Here is a 19,272-nt window from a genome sequence, read left to right as displayed (position 1 = left end):
GCCTAGCACCGCCCTCGCCCCTCCTCCTGTCCCTCGCGTCCCCTGCCCGCCGCCCGGCCCCTCCTGCTACGCCGCGCTCAAGATGGCGGCCGCGCTGAGGGGGCTGCTGCGGCGCGCGGTGAGTGAGGGCGGGAAGGCGGGAACGAGCGCGCGGCTCCCGCCGGCCCTGACCCTCGCGTCCCCGCAGGTGCCCGCCGCCGGGAGGACGCTGACGGCGCAGCCGCTGCTGTGCGCCCGCCGCCGGCTCACGCTGGGTAAGCGCGGGGCGGCCCCGCCGCGCTGTGCCCCGGGGTTGCAGCGCGGAGGCGGCGGCCCGCAATGCGTTACGTGTCCCCGCAGGCGCCTCGCGGCTCGCCCCGGCCGTCACGCAGCACGCCCCGTTCTTTAAAGGCACGGCCGTCGTCAATGGGGAGTTCAAGGAACTGACCCTGGACGATTTCAAGGGGAAATACCTCGTGCTTTTCTTCTACCCTCTGGATTTGTGAGTGCGGGTGTAGCCCTGTCAGGCGGGCTGTCCTGGCGGAGCGCCGCGGGTGATTCTGCTGGGCTTGGGAGGGTTTAACCGTGGGTGCCGTGCCGAAGTGGCTCTGTGCCAGCAGCGCTGGGAAGCCGCTCTGCCCTCTAACTTTTGCTTTGAGTGCAGCAAATAGGCTCAAAGTTTGAGCTAAACGAAAGATGCTGTCGCTCTGGTGCCTGGAAACAGAAACGCGAGCGAATGCCTTCTGTGAAACCTGTCTCGAAAGCTTGCTGAATCGTTACAGCTCACTTTCTCTTCCCGCCCAGCACCTTTGTGTGCCCCACAGAAATCGTGGCTTTTAGTAACAAAGCGAATGAGTTCCACGATGTGAACTGCGAGGTGGTGGCGGTTTCTGTGGACTCCCACTTCTGCCACCTGGCCTGGATAAATACACCACGTAAGGTATGGATGGAGCAGCTCCTGGCAGCTTTCCTCCTTGGTTTGTTTTCTTTCCACAGGAGCTCTTGAGAAGAATAAGCAATTCTGCAAACATTGATTAGGATAAATAAACCATCTGTAGTGATATGTTAAGTAGTTTCTGTCTTAGACAGGACTTAAGCTCTTCTTTTAAGTCTTTCTGTTGTTGATCTCTTTGTCTGTAATTTGTTTAATGGGGTTTGTTCTCTTAATTTTGCTCTCTTTTGTCCTGTAGGTTACATCATGTATTTTATGTTTATCTTCAGAGACAGGCATTAAGTACCTGTGTCAGTGTCCTAAGCTGCTTGTCACAGCTGATGGTTTGTGAGGGATGTTACAGAAAATGAAAGCAGTTGTTCTGCTTCCATTCTGAAGCTGCAACTGTTAGGTACTAGTTAACAACAACCAGTGTAATGGAGCATTGGTAATATTGAATTTTTTTCAGCAAATGAGATTTGCTTCTGTAACATGCATCACTGAGGTATTTTGGTTTCTTCTGGGTAAGAACATGATGAAGATGATGGTTTTTTTCCCAAGAGAATTCTTTCGTTTGTGCATATAAAATTGCATGCTTTTGATAACATAAAGCATCTCAGTACCTAGGTTAGTTGTAGACAGTTAGAAGTGCCACAGGAGGGTGAGGTGTAATCACTTTCTACATGTGTGGCAATGGGGACAGCAGCCCATAGAAGTGCTTATCACAGTTGAACTGGTCTGCCTCCATGTACTTGGCTTTTCCTTGATAACATAGGAATGAAGAAAGTTTGCTTAATTTAATGTGGTTTGGCTGAACTGATCAGGAGTACTTATCTTCTGCTGTGTTTTGCTGATGTTCTGAAATGTGATTACAAACTGCCTTCATTGCTTTATGGGGAAGTTGTTCAGCATGCACTGCTCATGCCTTGTTTCATGCATGCATAGCAAAACATTCTGCAGGGTGTAAGAAATTCCATAATGGTGCAGATGGGGAAACTGACACCCAGAGGAGTTAAAGCTTAGGTTCTTTTGACATTCCCCTGCATATTAGAACTCTGTTGCAGGCAAGAATTTGCAAGGTCAGGGTCTAAGTGACAGATTACACAATGATTCACTGTGGCTGGAGTAGAAAAGCTAACAAATGCCAGTCCCATTTCAAGGATAGCTTATCTCTCTTGCTGTTCCAGTGTGTTGTAAAAATCAAAGCAATCTTGGTTGACTCTCCAAATAGTTTTTAAACTTTGAGGGAAATTGCATGCGCTGCATACAGAAAGCAGCAGAACTCTGACATACCTAGTATGTTTGTGAGAAGCCTTGTGTTTCATCTGTATATTATACAGGTTTCTCTCCCCTCCTCCCCACATTTAATCTTGTTTAATTTTGATCACTTAAATATGTAATAGGAATTTTTATATTCCAAGCTCCTACATGAGGTACAAAGGAAATCTTCATGGAAATACAACTGTTGTCACTGGTACCTTTTGCCAGCAAAATAAGTAATTCTAAAATTCTCAGTGCTAGACAAGTTTTCATGTTCCCAACACAACAACTGTTTGAGTGCTTTTTTGGAGCAAAACAAACAAAAACCCAAGAACCACTCCAGGTGAACTTCATGGTATTTTGTTGTTAATGTACCTTTAAGAGCTCTGAATCCAGTCTCAGGGTTAATCCTAAACAGCACTAGGTTAACAAAATGGAATCTTGCTCTTTTCTGTAGAATGGCGGCTTGGGCAAAATGAATATTCCAGTTCTGTCAGACCTCACGAAACAAATCTCCCGTGATTATGGTGTTCTGCTAGAAGGACCTGGCATTGCACTAAGGTAATGAATGACTGCTGCTGATTCGGTTTTCTCCAAGGGAAACTGTACACGGATCATGTGAACACTGAAAGGTGGAACTTCTATGGCCTTGCTGATGAGTCTCATCCCAAGAAAAGGGCACGTGTCTATTATGGCAAAGTTGAGAATTTTCCAGACTTCACTGAGGATACATGCAGAGAATAGCTAGCCTGTTCTGAGGAAGGAAAAGGAGAGTTGGATAAAGAGTATTTTTCAATTTCTATGCCTTTCATTATTTTTATTTTTTTCTCTTTTCCTGAAAGGGGAAGAGAGAGTGCCTTAATTTGTGAGTGAGAAGCTTAAAGAGCTGCAGTCCTAGAGGCCACTACAGTCAAGACTAGTTATCGTTGATGCTCTTTTACTCCATGGAAATACTACGAGCAAATGATGGTCCTTAAAAATAAACAATTGCCTAGGAGTCTATTAGGGGCATCCAGATTCTTATCTCTTTTCATTAGAAGGTTTATGCTGGCTGTAATCCCCAAAGTAATCCCGCATTCTTAGTGTTCAGGTGCAAGCTTTTCTGTGCATGGAGGTGTGGAAGGAAGTGTTTCATTTGGTTTCTTTCCAATGAAAGAGTGACAGAAGTCCACAGAAAGCTGCTTAATATTCTGATTCAGTGCTGTTCTGGGTTGCCCTAATCTGTGCTGTATTTTTCACTTCAAAACAGAAGCTTCTTTGCTGGAAAAAGAACTTCAGACACTTGTTTCCAAATCTCACCCTACTAATTAATTTGTTATTTTCTTTCCACAATGGCTTATATATAACAGAAATTAACTTAATGAGCAGCTCTTCATTCAGTACCTCTGGATTTTCATATAAAAAAGATACAGGAAGGATTCTAGCTATCAGTTTTGAAATACAGAATGAATTAAAAGTTCTATCTTATACATCTTGCTGTCTTAATAGTCTTGATGTGTACTGCATAATTTCACAACACCATATCAGTTTATAGGCTCTTAGCTTTTGATTATTAACAATATGTCAAATGCAGTATTGCTGCTCCTAAACCCTGATGTGTGCATCTAACTACCATGCTGAAATTGTTCATCTGTTTCTTGGTTTTGATCTTTAAATATGATTTGCATTCCTGAAATTTTCACTCAACTGCAGAGGTCTCTTCATCATTGATCCAAATGGGGTCATCAAGCATCTGAGCATCAATGATCTCCCTGTCGGTCGCAGTGTGGAAGAGACCCTTCGCTTGGTGAAAGCATTCCAGTATGTGGAAACACATGGGGAGGTTTGCCCAGCAAACTGGACTCCAGATTCCCCTACAGTAAGTGCCTGCTAAATATCACTTTTCTAAATATAGACACTGGCACGTTCTTGCGTGTCCCAAGGGATAAGAACTGCTTTAATATGAACTGCTTGAATGAATCTCTTCCTATTTTTCTAAGCCTGAGGCTTTCAGACCAATTCAGTCTATTTGTATGACATTAAATGTCAGTGACTTTCTTCACAGAAATCACACTTTCTTTTAGAGAACAGTTTGTATTTCAAATGTTTGTACTTTCCAGCAGTTGTCTATGGATTTTTACTTGCTTCACGTCTTGCTTGATATCTAGCAGGAACAGCATGTTACATATACTTCAAATTGGCAAGTAGGGGCTCATACATCTTCCAACCAAGTGCAGAAACAGAAATAACTTAATGTTTTTTTAATAAAATATTTGTTTCTGGGATAAAATGTCAAATCCATAACTTTTATATTGCAGTTACACCATACAATAACTACTTTTTTCTTCTTGACAGATCAAACCAAGTCCAGAGGCTTCTAAAGAATATTTTGAGAAAGTGCACACATAAACACTCAAATGCAGATGAAACTTTGTTACTGTATGCTGAAGATGTTAAGTGGCTGTGATTATGGAAGAAAAAAGGTTCTCATTTCCTCATGCTTTAAAATAATAATTAAATGCTGAAATACTTATTGACTCTCTTGCCCTTTTTTTTTTTTGTAAAAATAAGGCTTTATTTTCCCCTTCAGCAAGTTAAGTTTTATGTATGCCTGTAACCAGAATGTGACAAGTGGATGAAAAACAGTTACCTTCCGTGTTTTTTTTTTTTTTTTAGATTATTTTCCCCCTTTGCTTAACTAGCTTTGGGAAAAAGAAAACTCCCAGTTAGCTTTTCTCACATACGGATGCCTTTCTGTAACAAGAGTTGGAAACTGTGCAAGTGGACAATACAGAAAACAGTTTTGACACAGAGTTCTTTTTAAGTATTTTTTTTTTCAGAGGATGAAATGAATGTAACACGCACAAGTTTCTGTCCACAGTATAAGATCAATGTATGTACAAATAAAATCTTGTCAGATACAAAATGTAAAAATATAGTGCAGCTACACAGGAGCATTAACAGGTATTATGAGCTTGCATTCTGTTTAGGAGATAATTAAAAATTTGCACTCCACTACTGTGCTTAGCGGAGCTTGATAACGATCTTCCTTCATTTAAAGCCTTGTTTGTCTGCTTGAATCTGCCTCCAGAAATGTAAAGGTTGATTGTAAATTGTACCATTTAAAGGATTATAGTATACCTGTGCCTGTGGTCAATAAATCCTAGTACTGACTTGCAGCAGCTGTCTTGCTTTGCTTGCTTTCTGCTTCTCTTCCACATCATCATCTCTCTCTTCTGAATAGCCTGGCATTGTGTTTTGTGCCTTTATTTGCAGCAGCCAGCTGTGCTGGCTTCGTGTGTGGGGGGAGAGGGGCACAGCCAGAGCAGTGGTGACAAGTGCTGTGAGGGAAAGGCTGGTGTGCTGCTGACAGACTGGAGGAACTGAAATGGTTCTTAACAGGTTTCTCAACATCTCCCCTTTGAGTGGTGGGCAGAAGATGAGCATAAGGGAACCAGCTGGCAGAGGTGCCACTTCCAACATCAGCCCTCTAATAGAGTCAGTGTTGCAGTGTAGGTGAAAGGAAGGAAAAACATGCCTGGCACCTCATGGTGCCTGCTGACACAGAGGGTAAAGGCCACGTTTGCAAGTCTCACTACTTGCAAATACCTTTGCAGCACCAGCATTTTAGTTGTTTGTTATAAGCCCCCAGGTATCCCTACCGTTTTTCAATAAAACTCATCTCCTGCACCTACCGTATGTGAAGCTGAGCCTCTGCACAGCTCGCTAACACAGAGCAACCCGGCAGTGCTTTTGATGGCAGCTGTACGTGAACTCCCACGGCTGGCGCACCATCCTTCACCAGGCTGTACCGTTCCCTTCCCTCAGCTTGCTTCCTTTTAACATCCCGCACACACGTGGGCAGCCCGGCCGCTTTACCCCGCGCTCCCGCTCGCTCAGAAGGACGGCGATCAGCCCGGAGCAGCAGCCGCTCCCGCCGCACCTCGGATCCCCGCAGCGGGGCCGGGCCCGGGCGGAGCGTGCAGCGGGCGGACCGTCCCCCGGCATCGCCTTCCGGTGCCGCGGCCCCATGGACGCCAACTTGCGGCTCGGGAGGGCTGAGGGCTCGGTGAGGCGGCGGGCGGCAGCAGGGCGAGCCGCGGGGCGCGGGACGGGACAGGGCGGGAGGGAGGGAACGGCCGCGGGGCTCCTCGGAACCGCACCGCGCCCTTGACGGCGTCACCCTAAAGCGTGTCTCCTGCAGTCTTTTTGGCAGAGGCTGCTTCTCTGGGCGGATGTCTTAGACCCCCTGCACCTCCTGAAGTCCCCGGTGAGTACTGCGGTGCCGTTCTGTCGGGTTTGCGCGGTGCTGCGCTGCAGAGCGCTCTGATGCTCCTTCACGTGTCCTTCCGAAGGGAATTCTGCCCGTGTGCGGCTCGTCTCCGAGACCGAGCGCCTGGTCCTGCGCTTCGGTCACGTGCATCGCTGCAGGTTGGGGTTACAGCGACTGGGAAGCTGTGCTGTGGAAAGGATCTGGGGGTGTTGGTTGATGCTCGGCTGAATGTGTGCCCGGTTGGCCGAGGAGACCAGCAGCGTCCTGCCCAGAGCCGGCAGTAGTGCAGCCAGGAGCAGGAGGTGACCGTTCCTCTGTACTGGCACTGGTGGGGCTGCAGCTCAGCGCTGCGCTCAGTTCTGGGCCCCTCACTACGACAAAGACATCAGGACCCTGCAGGATGCTTGGAGATGGGCAACAGAGCTGGGAGGATCTGGAACTCAGATCTTATGGGGAGCGGATGAGGGAATTGGGGTGGTTTGATCTGGAGAAGAGGAGATCTCATTGCGCTCTACGTTTCCCTACAAGGAGGTTGTGGTGAGGCAGGGCTCTGCCTCTGCTCCCAGCTAACAGCAATAAGATGAGAGATGATGTGCCAGGGGAGGTTCAGGTTGGGTAGCAGGAACAGCGTCCTTCTGTAGTTCCACCTGTGTTAGAGATGACAGAGGAAATTTAATTTAATACTTGTATGCTAAATACATGAACACCAAAGTAAACTTTGGTGGTACATTTAGGAATTTGGAGGGCTGAGATTAGCTCACACCTCCTTGCGTTAGGATACACAGTTACACACAGAGATATGCCTGCTGAAGGAAAGTCCAATCATCTCATAAAGCCTCCTAAAAGACTTTCTGTGTAGACAGCTGTAGCAGAAATGCTAAGTCACAGCTTGAAGCAGTGATTGAGCACCTGGTGGAAGGCAGGGCCAGCCCAGGGGAGCTCAGGTGCATTCAATGCAGTTGAATGACTGGAAGGGCTGAAGCCAGGATCCACCCCTTCCCAGACTTCATTTAAGAGTTGGCAGTGGAGTTTGCTAGCATGCTTCATTATTGCTTTCATTACTCTTGTGAGGGATGGCTTGATGTTACAGGTTTGTGTTTATAGTATCACAGCTGATATGTTGTACTTCAGACTATTGAAATTTGAATTATTTTTTTGTTTGTTTTCTTTTTTTTCTCTAATACAGAATGAAATAAGAAGAGCCCGGTTATTATTAGAAAACAGCGAAAAGACCCAAAGTGAGCCCATATGGAATCATCAGGTATTTTGGAGCACAGCTGATAGAAAATAGAGATGTCTTTTTTTCATGGTTGAAATAATTGATGTTAGTGTAAGATCAGACAGAATGCTGAGATTCAATAACAAGAGATAACACAAGAAAAACTCTTTACAACAGAAACACTTTTAGAATTGGAAGGAATTTCTTTGGATGACCATTGCCAAACTTCAGTGTAATCATTCTGAAGAATATGCAAAATACTTAGAGAGCACATCTTGAGTCTTTGGTGTTGCATCATCATACAGAGTGCAGACTGGTTTGGTTTCACCTCTCATGAAATGAACAGTAGCAGTACTTTGGGGGGAAACCTCCTCATGGAGTTGTTGGAAGGAAGTGCTGAAGTTGCTGCATTAGAAGAGTCTTGCTTTTGTTTCAATGGGGACTTGCTGTACCCATATGGCATCTTGTACTGTGTGTGGCAGAGCCTGAAAGGAGAACTGAAATATTCTGTGATTGCAGAAAAGCCAACGTCTTAACAATGTCTTTAGGCTTTTAGCCATATTTAAGTGTTGTTATTTTCTGTTCTAAATGCCTACTGGCTTATTTAAAATTTACTTGCTATTCTGTTATAGTATGTGTGTAGTGTTAATAGTGTATGAGATGTGACTAAATTATATTCAACAAAGTATGTGGGGAGAAATTTTAGGGAAAAAATTAAAGGAATGCAAACACACAACACTGCATAAAAGTGAGTTATCAGAAGAAGGTGATGTAGTAAATTTTGAAACAAGATTTCAGTCATGCTTTTTGAAAGCTTTATTACTAACCTGATTCTCAAATTATTTAGACAAAACAAGCCTTCCTGCTGAGCCTGGTAAGTTTCCAAATGATTTAGAAATCAATTTTCTTTCTTATTTAAGTATGGAACAGGTGGTCTAATCTTTTTTTTTTCTTCTAAGGCCAGTGTACATCCTGATACAGGCAAGATAATTCCTGTTTTCTTCAGACCTCCAGGTGAGCTTCCTTTAGAGAAGCATGTAACTGAAGCATCAGTGGGGAATGGCAGATAGTAAATATCCCATGCAGTACCACACAGTAGTGCTTTTCTCTGTATGGGAGCCAAGTGGGCTATTACTCCTGTTAGTTGCACTCTTATCTTTTGAAGACTTATTTGTTCCTACAGTCTGCTTGAAAATAAACATTCTTCTATAAGCACTCATGGCTGTGGCAGCCCTTGTTGCCACTTGTCTCTTTGAGTAGTCATACAGTTTGTTGGTCATACAGTTTCCAAGTGGCTGTTGTGATTGGGGTTCATGGAGACTCCTTTTTGGCTATAAGCCAAGACCAGATGCTTTGGTTTTTTGAATGAGAAATTAGAGAAAAAGGTTATTGTTTTTTAAATTTATTTGGTGAACAAGTATTTTATTGACAGCTGAAATTAAAGAGGGGAAGAGGCTGGGAAAATTTCTGTTTAAAAAAAAACAAAAAACACATCAATCTAGACTCACAGTAGTTACTGTTACTAAAATAAGGTTTCTTTCTTTTTAGCTTTCCTGCCTGTAACTCTTCCATTGGTAAGTAACAATGAGAAGTATGGCTGCACCACTTGGCTTACATTTTCCAGAGCTAAGACCTTGAGGAAGGGAATGGGAAGATTTAGGCTTTTCAGCTGTGTTTTCTTTGAGGATACTTCTCACTGATAGCTTGGTGAGACCACAAGGAAGGTCTGATGTTCTTATTTACTGTCTGATTTGGAGAAGGAGTTGGGAAGTAACTACTAAAATGTTAATATGAGGTCAGTTACATCTAGTATTTACATAAATAAAACCTGTCAGTCCCTAACTCCTTCACTTCTTTAATTACATCTGTAGTATGTAACTTATTCTATCTAAACTGCACAGGCACAAATACAATTTTTATTTTGAGTAGGAAAGCATCTTGCTCAATTTCTTTGCACGCTATTTTAATCACTCTGTGTGTCTATGTGTTATGTTGGGTAGACAAAGTGAATATATCACATCTGTTTCAAGAAAGTATGTTAGCCTAAAATCAAGGTAAATGGCTTCTGGCACTCACTAGAGCCTTTGGCACTGCCACGACCAGTCACACTTCGTGCTGTAGGCAACCACTGCTCACCAACAACTCCTAGATTCATCAAACTAATTTTCCTGTGGGGTTTTTCTCTTAGGTCATTTCTTCATCACTTCAGCTGAAGGCAAAACAAATTTTTCTTTGTCAGGTAACTGCCTCTTTCTACATCTACAAGTCTTCTCGTTTCTGTTCCAAATTCATTTTTGCTTATAATCTCTCCTTTCTGCAGTTTGCATTTCATGTATACACCACAGGATTTACCCTATTAAATGGAAATTGTACCACTAAGGATGAAGTACGTATTTATTTTTATTCTGGGGATCACTTTCAATGTACAGGACCATTTTGAAAGTGATTTACAAGTGTACTTATGTAGTCATGTTTCTTCTGTCCTTAGGAGAACTCGCTTCACCAAAAGCAAATCATGCTTGGTGTGGGAGCCGTTTCCTATGCATCAATTTTGGGTGTATGTATTTGTTTACGATTGCTTTCTGGATAATCTCCCCTGAGAAGGCCCTGAGATAACCACACTGCCACAATCCTTCAGAATTGTCCTGTAAAGCTCTACTCTGATGTCTTCCTCAAGAACAACTGAAAACAAGAATTTTCATCCATCAACCTATGCCTTACTCAGCTTCCTCTGTTGCTTCCTGTGATGTCCTTCTTAATTTATTTTTTACAATACTAGAAAATGGGTGGTGAGAGGAAGCGACCTGAGTTTACGAACACAGAGTAACTCTGTGTGTTGCTGTAGTTGCTGTCTAATATTGTGCTGTCGAAGATAACTGTCTCACTCTAAACAGCTGGTAAAATTGTTCCAAGTCTGTGTTCATACTACTGTCCTTTAAGTAACAATGTTTAATACTTCTTATTATATTGTTTTATAGATTTTATTGTAGGAATGTGTGATCACAAAAACCTTTAGTAACTAGAAAGCATATCTATTTTGTTGAAATATTAAATCACATAATTTGCTTAGTTTTATAGATGGCATCTAAGTACAAAGTTGCAGAATTATTTTCCTAGGCTGTTGCACATACTGAAAAACTGTACATTCTTTCTAATAGAAGGTGCTTGTTTCCTCCAATGCCTTAGGCTTTTCCTTTTTTCTTTATGGACCGGTACACGTTGAAGAGTCCAGTAACACATCTAGTTGTCAAAAGGCTTCTACCTGCTCCTCTTTTAGGTGAGTAAAAAGGAATTATACATTATATAGCAGATCTGAGGGCTGTTTGCTGCCAGTAGGATTTTCTTGCCCTTCCATGGATGCTGTCTATTACCCCCTTCTTCAACTGCCTTGCTGGGTACTGCCCTTTCTGTGTGGGAGTTAACACTCACTGGTCAGTGCAGCAGCCTTTATTTGATGCTTGCTGATTGTCAGTTCTAGAAGTGCAGAGCAATTTCCTGATTTTTGTGTGCGTGACAGACAACTATTTCTGTGAAGCAATACAGGAATGCAGTTTTATTTTCCTGGATGAACTCAGATATTATTCCTGAATCTAACAGGATTGCCACGAGGGATCAGTGCAGTAGCACTGGAGTGTGCCCTGTTGTGACACATAAGTGACACCAGAGTGCAGCACAGCTCTAGCTGTGCACTGGCATAGTTCCTTACTCATGTTGTGGCTGCTGCTGGCTATGAAACTGCTGACAGTGTACGAAGAGAGAGTGGTTGCACCAGAATAATATTAACCTTGTGAGGGAATGAGACTCATTTTAAAATGTGCTTCCATTTTCTTAAAAGTAGAGAGAAACCTGAGAGTTATTGATTATTATTATCCAGCATTTGAAAAATGCCATGTTCTACACTGATGTCTTTATTGAACAGCTCTGCCAAAAATTCATAAAGAGATAAATCTTCTATTTCAAACAAGGTCAGTTTGGCAGACTGTCCTGTTATGCCTAGATCTTAGTCTAGAAAAGAAGAGAAAAACACACATTGTTAACTCCTATTCAATACAGCCTTTAAAAGTGACGGTGGTTTAGGTTTGTGCTTTCAGTGGCTGATGGATATTTTTCAAGCATCTTGTAGAGTTAGATCTGGAGGGAACCAAAACATTCTCATCTGGGATCCATCTGGAGCTCTGTCAGATGTTCCATTATGTCACTGTGTGTCTCAGTCACATCTTTGTCCATAATAACAATGCACCTTTTGGGAATGATGCCTTAATGTTTTGCTCAAGCTGCTGAAATAAGAATTAAGGTCTCAGATTTTTATGGGAAAATCTCTTCCTAAGCAGCTAGGTTATTCATTTGTGAATTGTTGAACTGAAAATATGAAATGTACACAATATAGTTATTGAGATAGCCTCACTGGATCTTCTAAAGCAAAATCCTTTTTAACTCTACAGGCTTGATGAGTGCTTTTACTGTGGTAGCAGTGAGATGCCCAGAATTTGAGAATGGAATTGAAGTGATGGACAGGAATGGCAAGGTTGTAGGAGTGTCAAAGAAGGCTGGTGAGAAGGTAGGCAAGGTGTGGGAGGCCTCTCTTGACTTGCCTTTCATTTCCTCCTTAGATCTAAACATTATGGTGAGATATGGCTTGCTATACTAAACTGAGGAATCCCACATCTGATATTGAATCTTGGTCTGGGCTTGGGCTAGGTCTCTGGAACCAGGCTGGCATCTGTCTTGTGTCCCCAAGGATTGGCAGCTTCCCCAAGCCAATATACCAAGCACCAGAGTTAAACCACAGAACCCTAGAACAGGCTTTTCTGCTTTCCAGCTCACCTCAGAAGGAGGCAAGACTCCAAGTTTCTTCTGATAGGACACCTCACAGAAAAGCCCTTTATAGTAAATAGTACATGCATCGTCCAGAGCAGGAATATCATTTAAAGGCTCTGCCTCTCAAAGGGTAACTTCTTGATCTGCAATGTGATGGTGCATTTTATGTTCAAGCTCCAGTTGCTGACCATTCTGATTCTGTATTTTCTTCCTTCTTTGGTAATTTAAAGAAACTAAACAAAGACTCTCATTTATGTGCTGTCAGTGACCTTCCTTTTCTATGCTGCTGCATTAGGGGGGATGAAAAAGCTAGGTGAGCATAAGGATCTGTGAAGAGCTAGAGAGAGAATATTTCACACATGGTAGTTAGCATGTCCAGAGAGTATGACTGTCAGAGTTCAGCACAACTTAAAAAAAAAAAAAAAAAGCAGATCTGAATTGGAAAACTGAATACAGCTTTGTTAAGGAGTTCCTTAGTCACATACGGAGCACTTTCCATATTCAATAAATTATCTAACAAATGATCTTTATCCTTTACTTACCTGTTGCTTGAAATTGCAGAGTACTAGGCAAAATTACTCACAGAAACATGTGGTATTTGAGGCCATAGAGACCACTGTTCTAATGACTTCTTTTTGTTGCCCTTTCTGGAGGCTGTTAAAGAAACAGCATTATCAAGAGGAATCTTGTTTGGGACAACATTCTTCCTGCCAGCTGCACTTATGCACTTTGTGGAAAGGTAAGAGGTATTTCAAAAGAGCTGGATGTGCTTGGTCAGTGTGTGTTCTGATGTCTAGTCTGGCTGTTACTGCTTGCTTGCTTTTTGTTGGTTCTGGGATACTAATTGCCTTGGAGGACTAGGTGGGAGGTTTCTGTTCAGATAGTGACTAATTTAGATAAATCAGTGAGCCTTATTATGTCAGAATCTGTGTTTTGATGTTTTGCAGGAAGTTGTATCTATGAGCATTTCCTGTGCTCTCCCATCAGGCTGTGTCCCACCATCTAGGTTCCATAACTGTGGCTGGAGTTGCAATGCCTGGTGTCAAGGTTGTTCATTGCACTTAGCTTAGATTTGACATTTCTGAAGAGATAATATTTGAATTTTCAGCTAAAACTAGACACCCACTTTGCAAATAGCCATCCATACATTATAAAACATTTTCTTTGTTTTGCAACGTGTAGAAACTTTATTTCATAAGAATAACTCATTGTATGCTTTATCAGAACTTTTAATCTGCCCTGAACTTTTGATAGGAGTTGTCCCTGCTGTGTAAAAGTACTGGTAATTTTGCACTACCTAAATAAATTCTCTATCCCCTGTGTTAAGTTAATGGACTTCTATCATCAGAAGACATAAATAAAAATGTTTGGTAAATTAAAAAAAAAAAAAGAATAATGTTGCACAAGGTAAGGTAGGATTGCCAAAAGTCTGAAAGGAATGAGGGTATTCCAAGAAAAATCTTCATCAAAGGACTGCAACACTTTAAAACATGAATGCACCTTCTCTTGTTTTGTCATTTTGATCTTGCTGCTTATTTCCTCAATCTTACATTGTTACTTAAGGCCTGCGAAATGCTGCAGTTGAATGCAAAGCAAAGGAAAAGAACAGGAAGTTAGGAATAAGAACATAGGAGATAAGGATTACATGTTTAGGATTCATAAGCCTAGGTCATTGCTTTTCTACAGTTTAGCTACTAAAACATCACCTTTGTCTCACTGTCAGGTTATTTTTCAAGGCCAAAGAGAAACTTATCTTTTCAATGTCTTTGGCAGAGCGAACACTGCAAAAACTCCACGTGCTTTGGCTTCAATAAGGATGCTTCTGATTATGGCAGTACTGGCAGGGATGTTACCAACTTCATTTGGCATGTTCCCGCAGTGTGGTGAGGTAATCCTTTCAAATAAATTGGTTTAAGATTATTGTTATATTAAATAGTCATTTTGTATTTCCAATCAGTGGTTTTAAGGCCACGTAACAAAAATCAATAGGGTTTAAGTGGTTAGTGCATCTAAAAGGGGGCAGCAGAGAATCTGCCCGTATACTACACAGAAGCTTACAGGACTGTGCCAGGTTTGCTTGTACGTCACTTAGATTTCATTTGAGAAATTAAAATATATCAATTGCACAACAGTCTGAAGCAAGCAAGGTCAGGAGAGCTGCCTTGCAGATTACACTCAAGGGCCTCCTGGTGCTGTTTTCAATCCTGCTGGAGATAGCAAGGGTTGAGATGGTAATCTTTGTTTTCATTAGAAGTCAGCACCAGTCAGAGAGGTAAACCAACTCAGGTAAAATCTCTTCAGCCTGCCTTACTGAACTGTGAGGTGTGTAACCTGTCCCTGGGGAAACCTGCTGACAGATCTTAAAGGGAGGAACTAGCCACTGGAACCTTGGGGGTTGGAAAAGGATGAGAGAGAGAAGCTTGGGTTTTCTTTCTGAGTTTCCCCTCCATTAAAACACTGTGAATATTCTCAGAAAATCACAGATGGGGCTCCTGTAATTTCCAGTGTTTGTTCTTATTAGCCTAAAAATACTGGCGTCTTATTTTTAGGGATTTCTCAATTTGTTGTGGCAACAGGGGTAAACCAGATGTGAGGGGATTTGTGAGAAATTCTGTGCTGAAAATATGGCTAGTTGTTTCTCCTTGAGTTTCCTAATTGCTCAGTCCTTGATGGAAGATCCCCGAGTGAGTCACCCAAATACAATCAAAGATAATATTGCTAGAGCTCTGTTTAGATCTTGGGAGTACCTCTAGCTTTAAATAAAATAAGTTTCCTCTTTTATGTTTGTATATGTTGAAATATCAGAGAAGAGAAAAAAACAGAAAACCATGTAACAAACAAAGAGATCCCTGAAAACCAAAACAAAGAAACACAAATTCCATTTTACTTTTGCTTCTGAATACAGTGCTTTGGTTTGTGGGAAGTTCAATACAGTAGTGAAGACTTACCAGGATATGATGGTGTTCACTCTGTTTTTGGTATATTTCAGATAAAACGAGAAGAACTTGAAGCAGAAATTCTGTCATCTACAGAAGAAACAGTATTATTCTACAATAGAGGAATTTAGAGATTGGCTTTTGTATCTAAACGTGGGCTCTGATTAAAGTGAATTCTGAATCTCTCAAATTCAGTGGACATCAGTGACTGAACAAATCATGACTTTGTGGTGGCACACAAACCAGAATTGGTGTACAATGCTGTGGTGTACACACAGGCAGGCTTTGCAAGATGGTATGTACACATAACTTAGTGCTGTAAACATTATTTGTACCAGAGAACCTTGTTCTAACACAGTGTTCATCTCAAACTGTGTTTTGTATGCTTCCTCATGCAATTGATTTTTTTGATTAAAAGACTGATCACTTGATACAAAGCTTTATTATTTGACTACTGTTGCTGTAGCTCTTGATACAATTGTGTTCCTGGAAAGCAATGTAAAGGCATTACTAGCAGGAGTCTTTTGGAGAAAGTCAAGCTGGTTCTTTGCAGAAAGCTTTTTACATCTCATTGTATTTAGGAATGTTCACTTCAAGCAGTGAGAAATGAGTAAATTAGACCTTAAAGTGACATTAAGCAAAGCACCCTGGCAGCAATATTACTCTAGTTGAATGGAGCTGTTTAAGAACTGTTCAAAAATTGGGTTCAAAACAGGTTTCCAAGTGACTCCAACTTCCTCAACATCCTTGAAGGAGTTGTGAGGCCTGAGCCCTCTGAGCTTTTATTTTTTTTTTCCACTGAAGCCTAGGGGAAGTCCTGTGACTCCACAAACAATGATAAATCTCTATTTCTACAGGTTGGCTGCTGATCTAAACTAAAAAGCTGTCTTTTGAAATGTAGTGTAAGGATTATTAGCCTGATGATCTGTGCAGCAATAGCAGATGTCAGCTCTTTGCTAACAACACTGGATGTAAAAACAGGTAGAATATATGTCCAAGAGCACATGTGAAAAATGAGTTTGGCAGAGGGGTAATCTACCTTCACTGCTGGGCTGTAAGCTGACCATTGACCCTTGGAGTAGAATTCAAGGATAGCAGCAGATGGACTCAGACTCAGTTCTCTGTGGTTATTTAGAAAGCAAACAAAGTCTCAGAAATTAAAGTGGGCAATGAGTTATGAGGGAAAAGCTCCAGAAAGTCAAACCTTAGTTAGAAACTAAACCTAAAACCCTACTATTAAAATTTCAGAATTCTATTAAATGAAGTAACTGAAACTCATGTTTAAAACAATAGCATGTGACTCTTGATTAAGCATGTAACTGAACTTTGTAATTCTTAAAGAGTATTATGGATATTAAGTGCTTGCAAGAATCTAAGGGAAAACAGACATTTCCATGAAAACAAAATCCATTGAGGATTATTAAACTAATGGAAATTAGACTAAAACAGCACAAAGGTCAGAAACTCAGTACTACTGGAGGGTGGAAGTGGTAACTATCATGTTTGCCTGCTCTTGCTTTTCTCTTGTGTCTGCTTCTGGTGGCCACTGGGCTGAGACATTTGTCTGAGAAGATCTTTGGTCTGACACAGTGTAGGTGCTGTTATGTTGTTTGCTGTTGTGACTCAAAAACTCTTCTCCTGGGGAACAAAATAGAACAAAGCTTCAGAACTGGTAGGAGACCCAGTGGTTCTGATAACCATGGGTGAGTTCATAGCAGAAGTAGATTTAAGGTCATGGAAGCTGTAATTTAAGGCAATCCTAAAACTGTGTGACAAGGATAAGCTATGCACCAAGTAATGTAATGATCAATTTGAGAGATATTTTCACAAGTACTACCTTCAAAGTTTGTAGCAGTTTAACTTCCTTAAAGTGCATTAAATGGGTGACTGCTATCCCACTGCTGAAGGATTAGACTTCTTTTCTTGGTTGAGAAAAGCAATAGCTTCCCACTCTTGCTTAGTCCCTATAGGAAGACAGCAGCATAGAGCAAAGTAAGGTAAAAGAGTAGGCCTACTTTCTTGCAGGAAAACAAGGCTGCTGTGCTTTTGACACAAAACAAAAGCAGGAAGTACAGTTCTGAATTCAGCTTTTTGTGCAAGTTCTGCCTCTGTGAGCCTTCCCCTCTCAGTTTAACTCCAGTGAAAGGTCAGGCAAGGAAACAAGAGAGGGGAGTAGGAACACATCCTATGGACCTGAAACTTCAGGGGAGCACACTGTAAAGCTGTTTCAGGAAGGTGGTATGGCTACAATTTGCAAGTTAACAGAGAAAGATATGTTAAAAAGTTCACTTACACCTACTGCCTCAAAAGTCTCATGAATCCTAAAATAAGTAGTCCCAAATCCCTTATATTTGTGCTTCTGAATACAGTACTTGCCTTGTGGGTCATGTTTTTAGGTACATAAAAGCCCATTGGGTCAAGAACACAGCAAAACAGTCGTTCTGGATCAGGTCAAAGGTCTTTCTGGCCAAATGTCACCAACAGCAGCCAATGGAAGATGCAGGAAGAAAAGACTGCATCAAGTTCAGCCCTCCCAAGCTGGGAAGAACTAAGGGAAATGCTTGTCCTGTTCCTTTCCCTGCATGCTACCTCCTGGCTGTTCTGGGATGTTGTGCAGAGGTTTAGGAGGAGCAGTCCAGCCTGCCTCACACAAGCAATGATGTGTTGGTCTCCTTCAAAATCTTTAATTAGCACAGCTACTATCCTACAGTTAAATTCTCTAAAATCCCATTTCTCTATTAATCCTATTTCAGTAAGATAGTGAAGACAAACCTCGAGGGAGTCTAATACTGTTGGTAAACATTAATTGATACTACAATGAAAGTTCATACCTCCCCTCATTTAAAAACAAACATGAGTGTTAGACTGGCTAAATTAAACACTTGTTTTGTAAAGCACAATGGAATCAAAGCAAAACAATCCACAATAGAGCAAAAACCTACAAATCTGAAGATAAGACATTCATCAACTGAGTTGTCACAGTAACTAGACAAGCTATAAATTCTCTGGCACCCCACTTGGAAGCAAATTAATGTCATCACATCCCTGTGAGTGAGGTTTATGGTGAGGTTGTTACAGCTGTCCATTATCACTGAATGCTCAAGTTGCTTGCTGTATTAAACACAACCCCCTTGGAGTTGTTAGGCATGTCTTCTCTTTCCCTCATTCTCAGAAATGTTTCCATCTCCCTAATCAGAATTTTCTGGAAGACAGAGGCAAGCACCTGACATCTAGATGGACAGCCTGGGTGATTCAGCTGTTTCCCAGATCAAGGTAGGGAAAATACATTGCTAACAAGGCCCTGGCTTCCTTGATCTTGAAATGAAACATGATGAGACTGGAACTAGAACCAGCTGGACCAGACCCCTGGTATGCAAGGGGACCAAGATGGGACAAGCAGCAGTGCATTATACTTGAGGGGCTGAAGAACAGAGTCAGCACCCACACGAGGACCTTCAGCTTTGTGACTTGGAATAGATTAACAACACACCAGCACAAGACAGGTCTGCCTCCTGCTTTCAGCATTGCCTGCTGTCTGAAGTGGCAACGTAGCAGTGGAACCAGTTTAAGGTGTGGTAAACTACAATAGATGGAAGCTTTCAGCTTCAAGGAAAACCTAAGTCTCAGTGCAATATGCTGACAATTTCCCACCTACCCAGCTTGTCATCCTGAAATTCAGGAATATATAACAAAGCTTCAGTGTCATTTTAAAGTAGCTTTAAAGTAAATAAAACGACAGACACTCCTACTGTTGGAAATACTGAGATCAAAGCATTTCCTCTGTTGGAGCTGGTGTCCCTGTGGTTATTCTACAAGTCTGTAACACTGCCATACTGCTTTTCCCTGCAGGTTGTAGGGGAGGAAGGAAAGAAGTAGG

The 19,272-nt window shown here is 41.9% G+C and overlaps 2 protein-coding genes across 3 annotated transcripts; both read left to right on the top strand.

The window, feature by feature from the left end:
• Positions 1 to 36: 36 nt before the first annotated feature.
• PRDX3 (peroxiredoxin 3) lies at positions 37 to 4,682 on the top strand. 2 transcript variants are annotated; one of them, XM_031597398.2, is made up of 7 exons: positions 37 to 118; positions 188 to 254; positions 340 to 481; positions 784 to 919; positions 2,628 to 2,731; positions 3,863 to 4,028; positions 4,505 to 4,682. In XM_031597398.2, exons 1-7 carry the CDS (start codon positions 83 to 85, stop codon positions 4,556 to 4,558), a joined length of 705 nt encoding a protein of 234 aa, XP_031453258.2. In that variant the 5' UTR covers positions 37 to 82; the 3' UTR covers positions 4,559 to 4,682. The 2 variants fall into 2 exon arrangements, with proteins under 2 accessions (XP_031453258.2, XP_090001696.1); XM_090145570.1 differs by having other exon boundaries at positions 68 to 254.
• A 1,385-nt stretch (positions 4,683 to 6,067) lies between these two features.
• SFXN4 (sideroflexin 4) lies at positions 6,068 to 17,344 on the top strand. The gene is made up of 14 exons (XM_031597401.2): positions 6,068 to 6,218; positions 6,354 to 6,419; positions 7,609 to 7,683; positions 8,489 to 8,515; positions 8,601 to 8,655; positions 9,190 to 9,215; positions 9,830 to 9,880; positions 9,962 to 10,027; positions 10,130 to 10,198; positions 10,828 to 10,918; positions 12,084 to 12,199; positions 13,113 to 13,198; positions 14,233 to 14,347; positions 15,449 to 17,344. Exons 1-14 carry the CDS (start codon positions 6,180 to 6,182, stop codon positions 15,524 to 15,526), a joined length of 960 nt encoding a protein of 319 aa, XP_031453261.1. The 5' UTR covers positions 6,068 to 6,179; the 3' UTR covers positions 15,527 to 17,344.
• Positions 17,345 to 19,272: the final 1,928 nt, after the last annotated feature.

The sequence above is a fragment of the Phasianus colchicus genome, chromosome 8 (assembly GCF_987193195.1).
Source record: "Phasianus colchicus chromosome 8, bPhaCol1.hap1.1, whole genome shotgun sequence".
In the NCBI taxonomy this organism is placed as follows: Eukaryota; Metazoa; Chordata; class Aves; order Galliformes; family Phasianidae; genus Phasianus; species Phasianus colchicus.
This window is presented reverse-complemented; position numbering and strand designations above follow the sequence as displayed.

Coding starts and splice junctions, on each gene's coding strand:
- PRDX3 (XM_090145570.1), top strand. CDS start 83: ATGGCGGCCGCGCTGAGGGGGCTGCTGCGGCGCGCGGTGAGTGAGGGC. Junction 482..783: donor TTCTTCTACCCTCTGGATTT/GTGAGTGCGGGT, acceptor CTTCCCGCCCAG/CACCTTTGTGTGCCCCACAG. Junction 2,732..3,862: donor GGACCTGGCATTGCACTAAG/GTAATGAATGAC, acceptor ACTCAACTGCAG/AGGTCTCTTCATCATTGATC.
- SFXN4 (XM_031597401.2), top strand. CDS start 6,180: ATGGACGCCAACTTGCGGCTCGGGAGGGCTGAGGGCTCG. Junction 7,684..8,488: donor AGCCCATATGGAATCATCAG/GTATTTTGGAGC, acceptor CAAATTATTTAG/ACAAAACAAGCCTTCCTGCT. Junction 8,516..8,600: donor AAGCCTTCCTGCTGAGCCTG/GTAAGTTTCCAA, acceptor TTTTCTTCTAAG/GCCAGTGTACATCCTGATAC.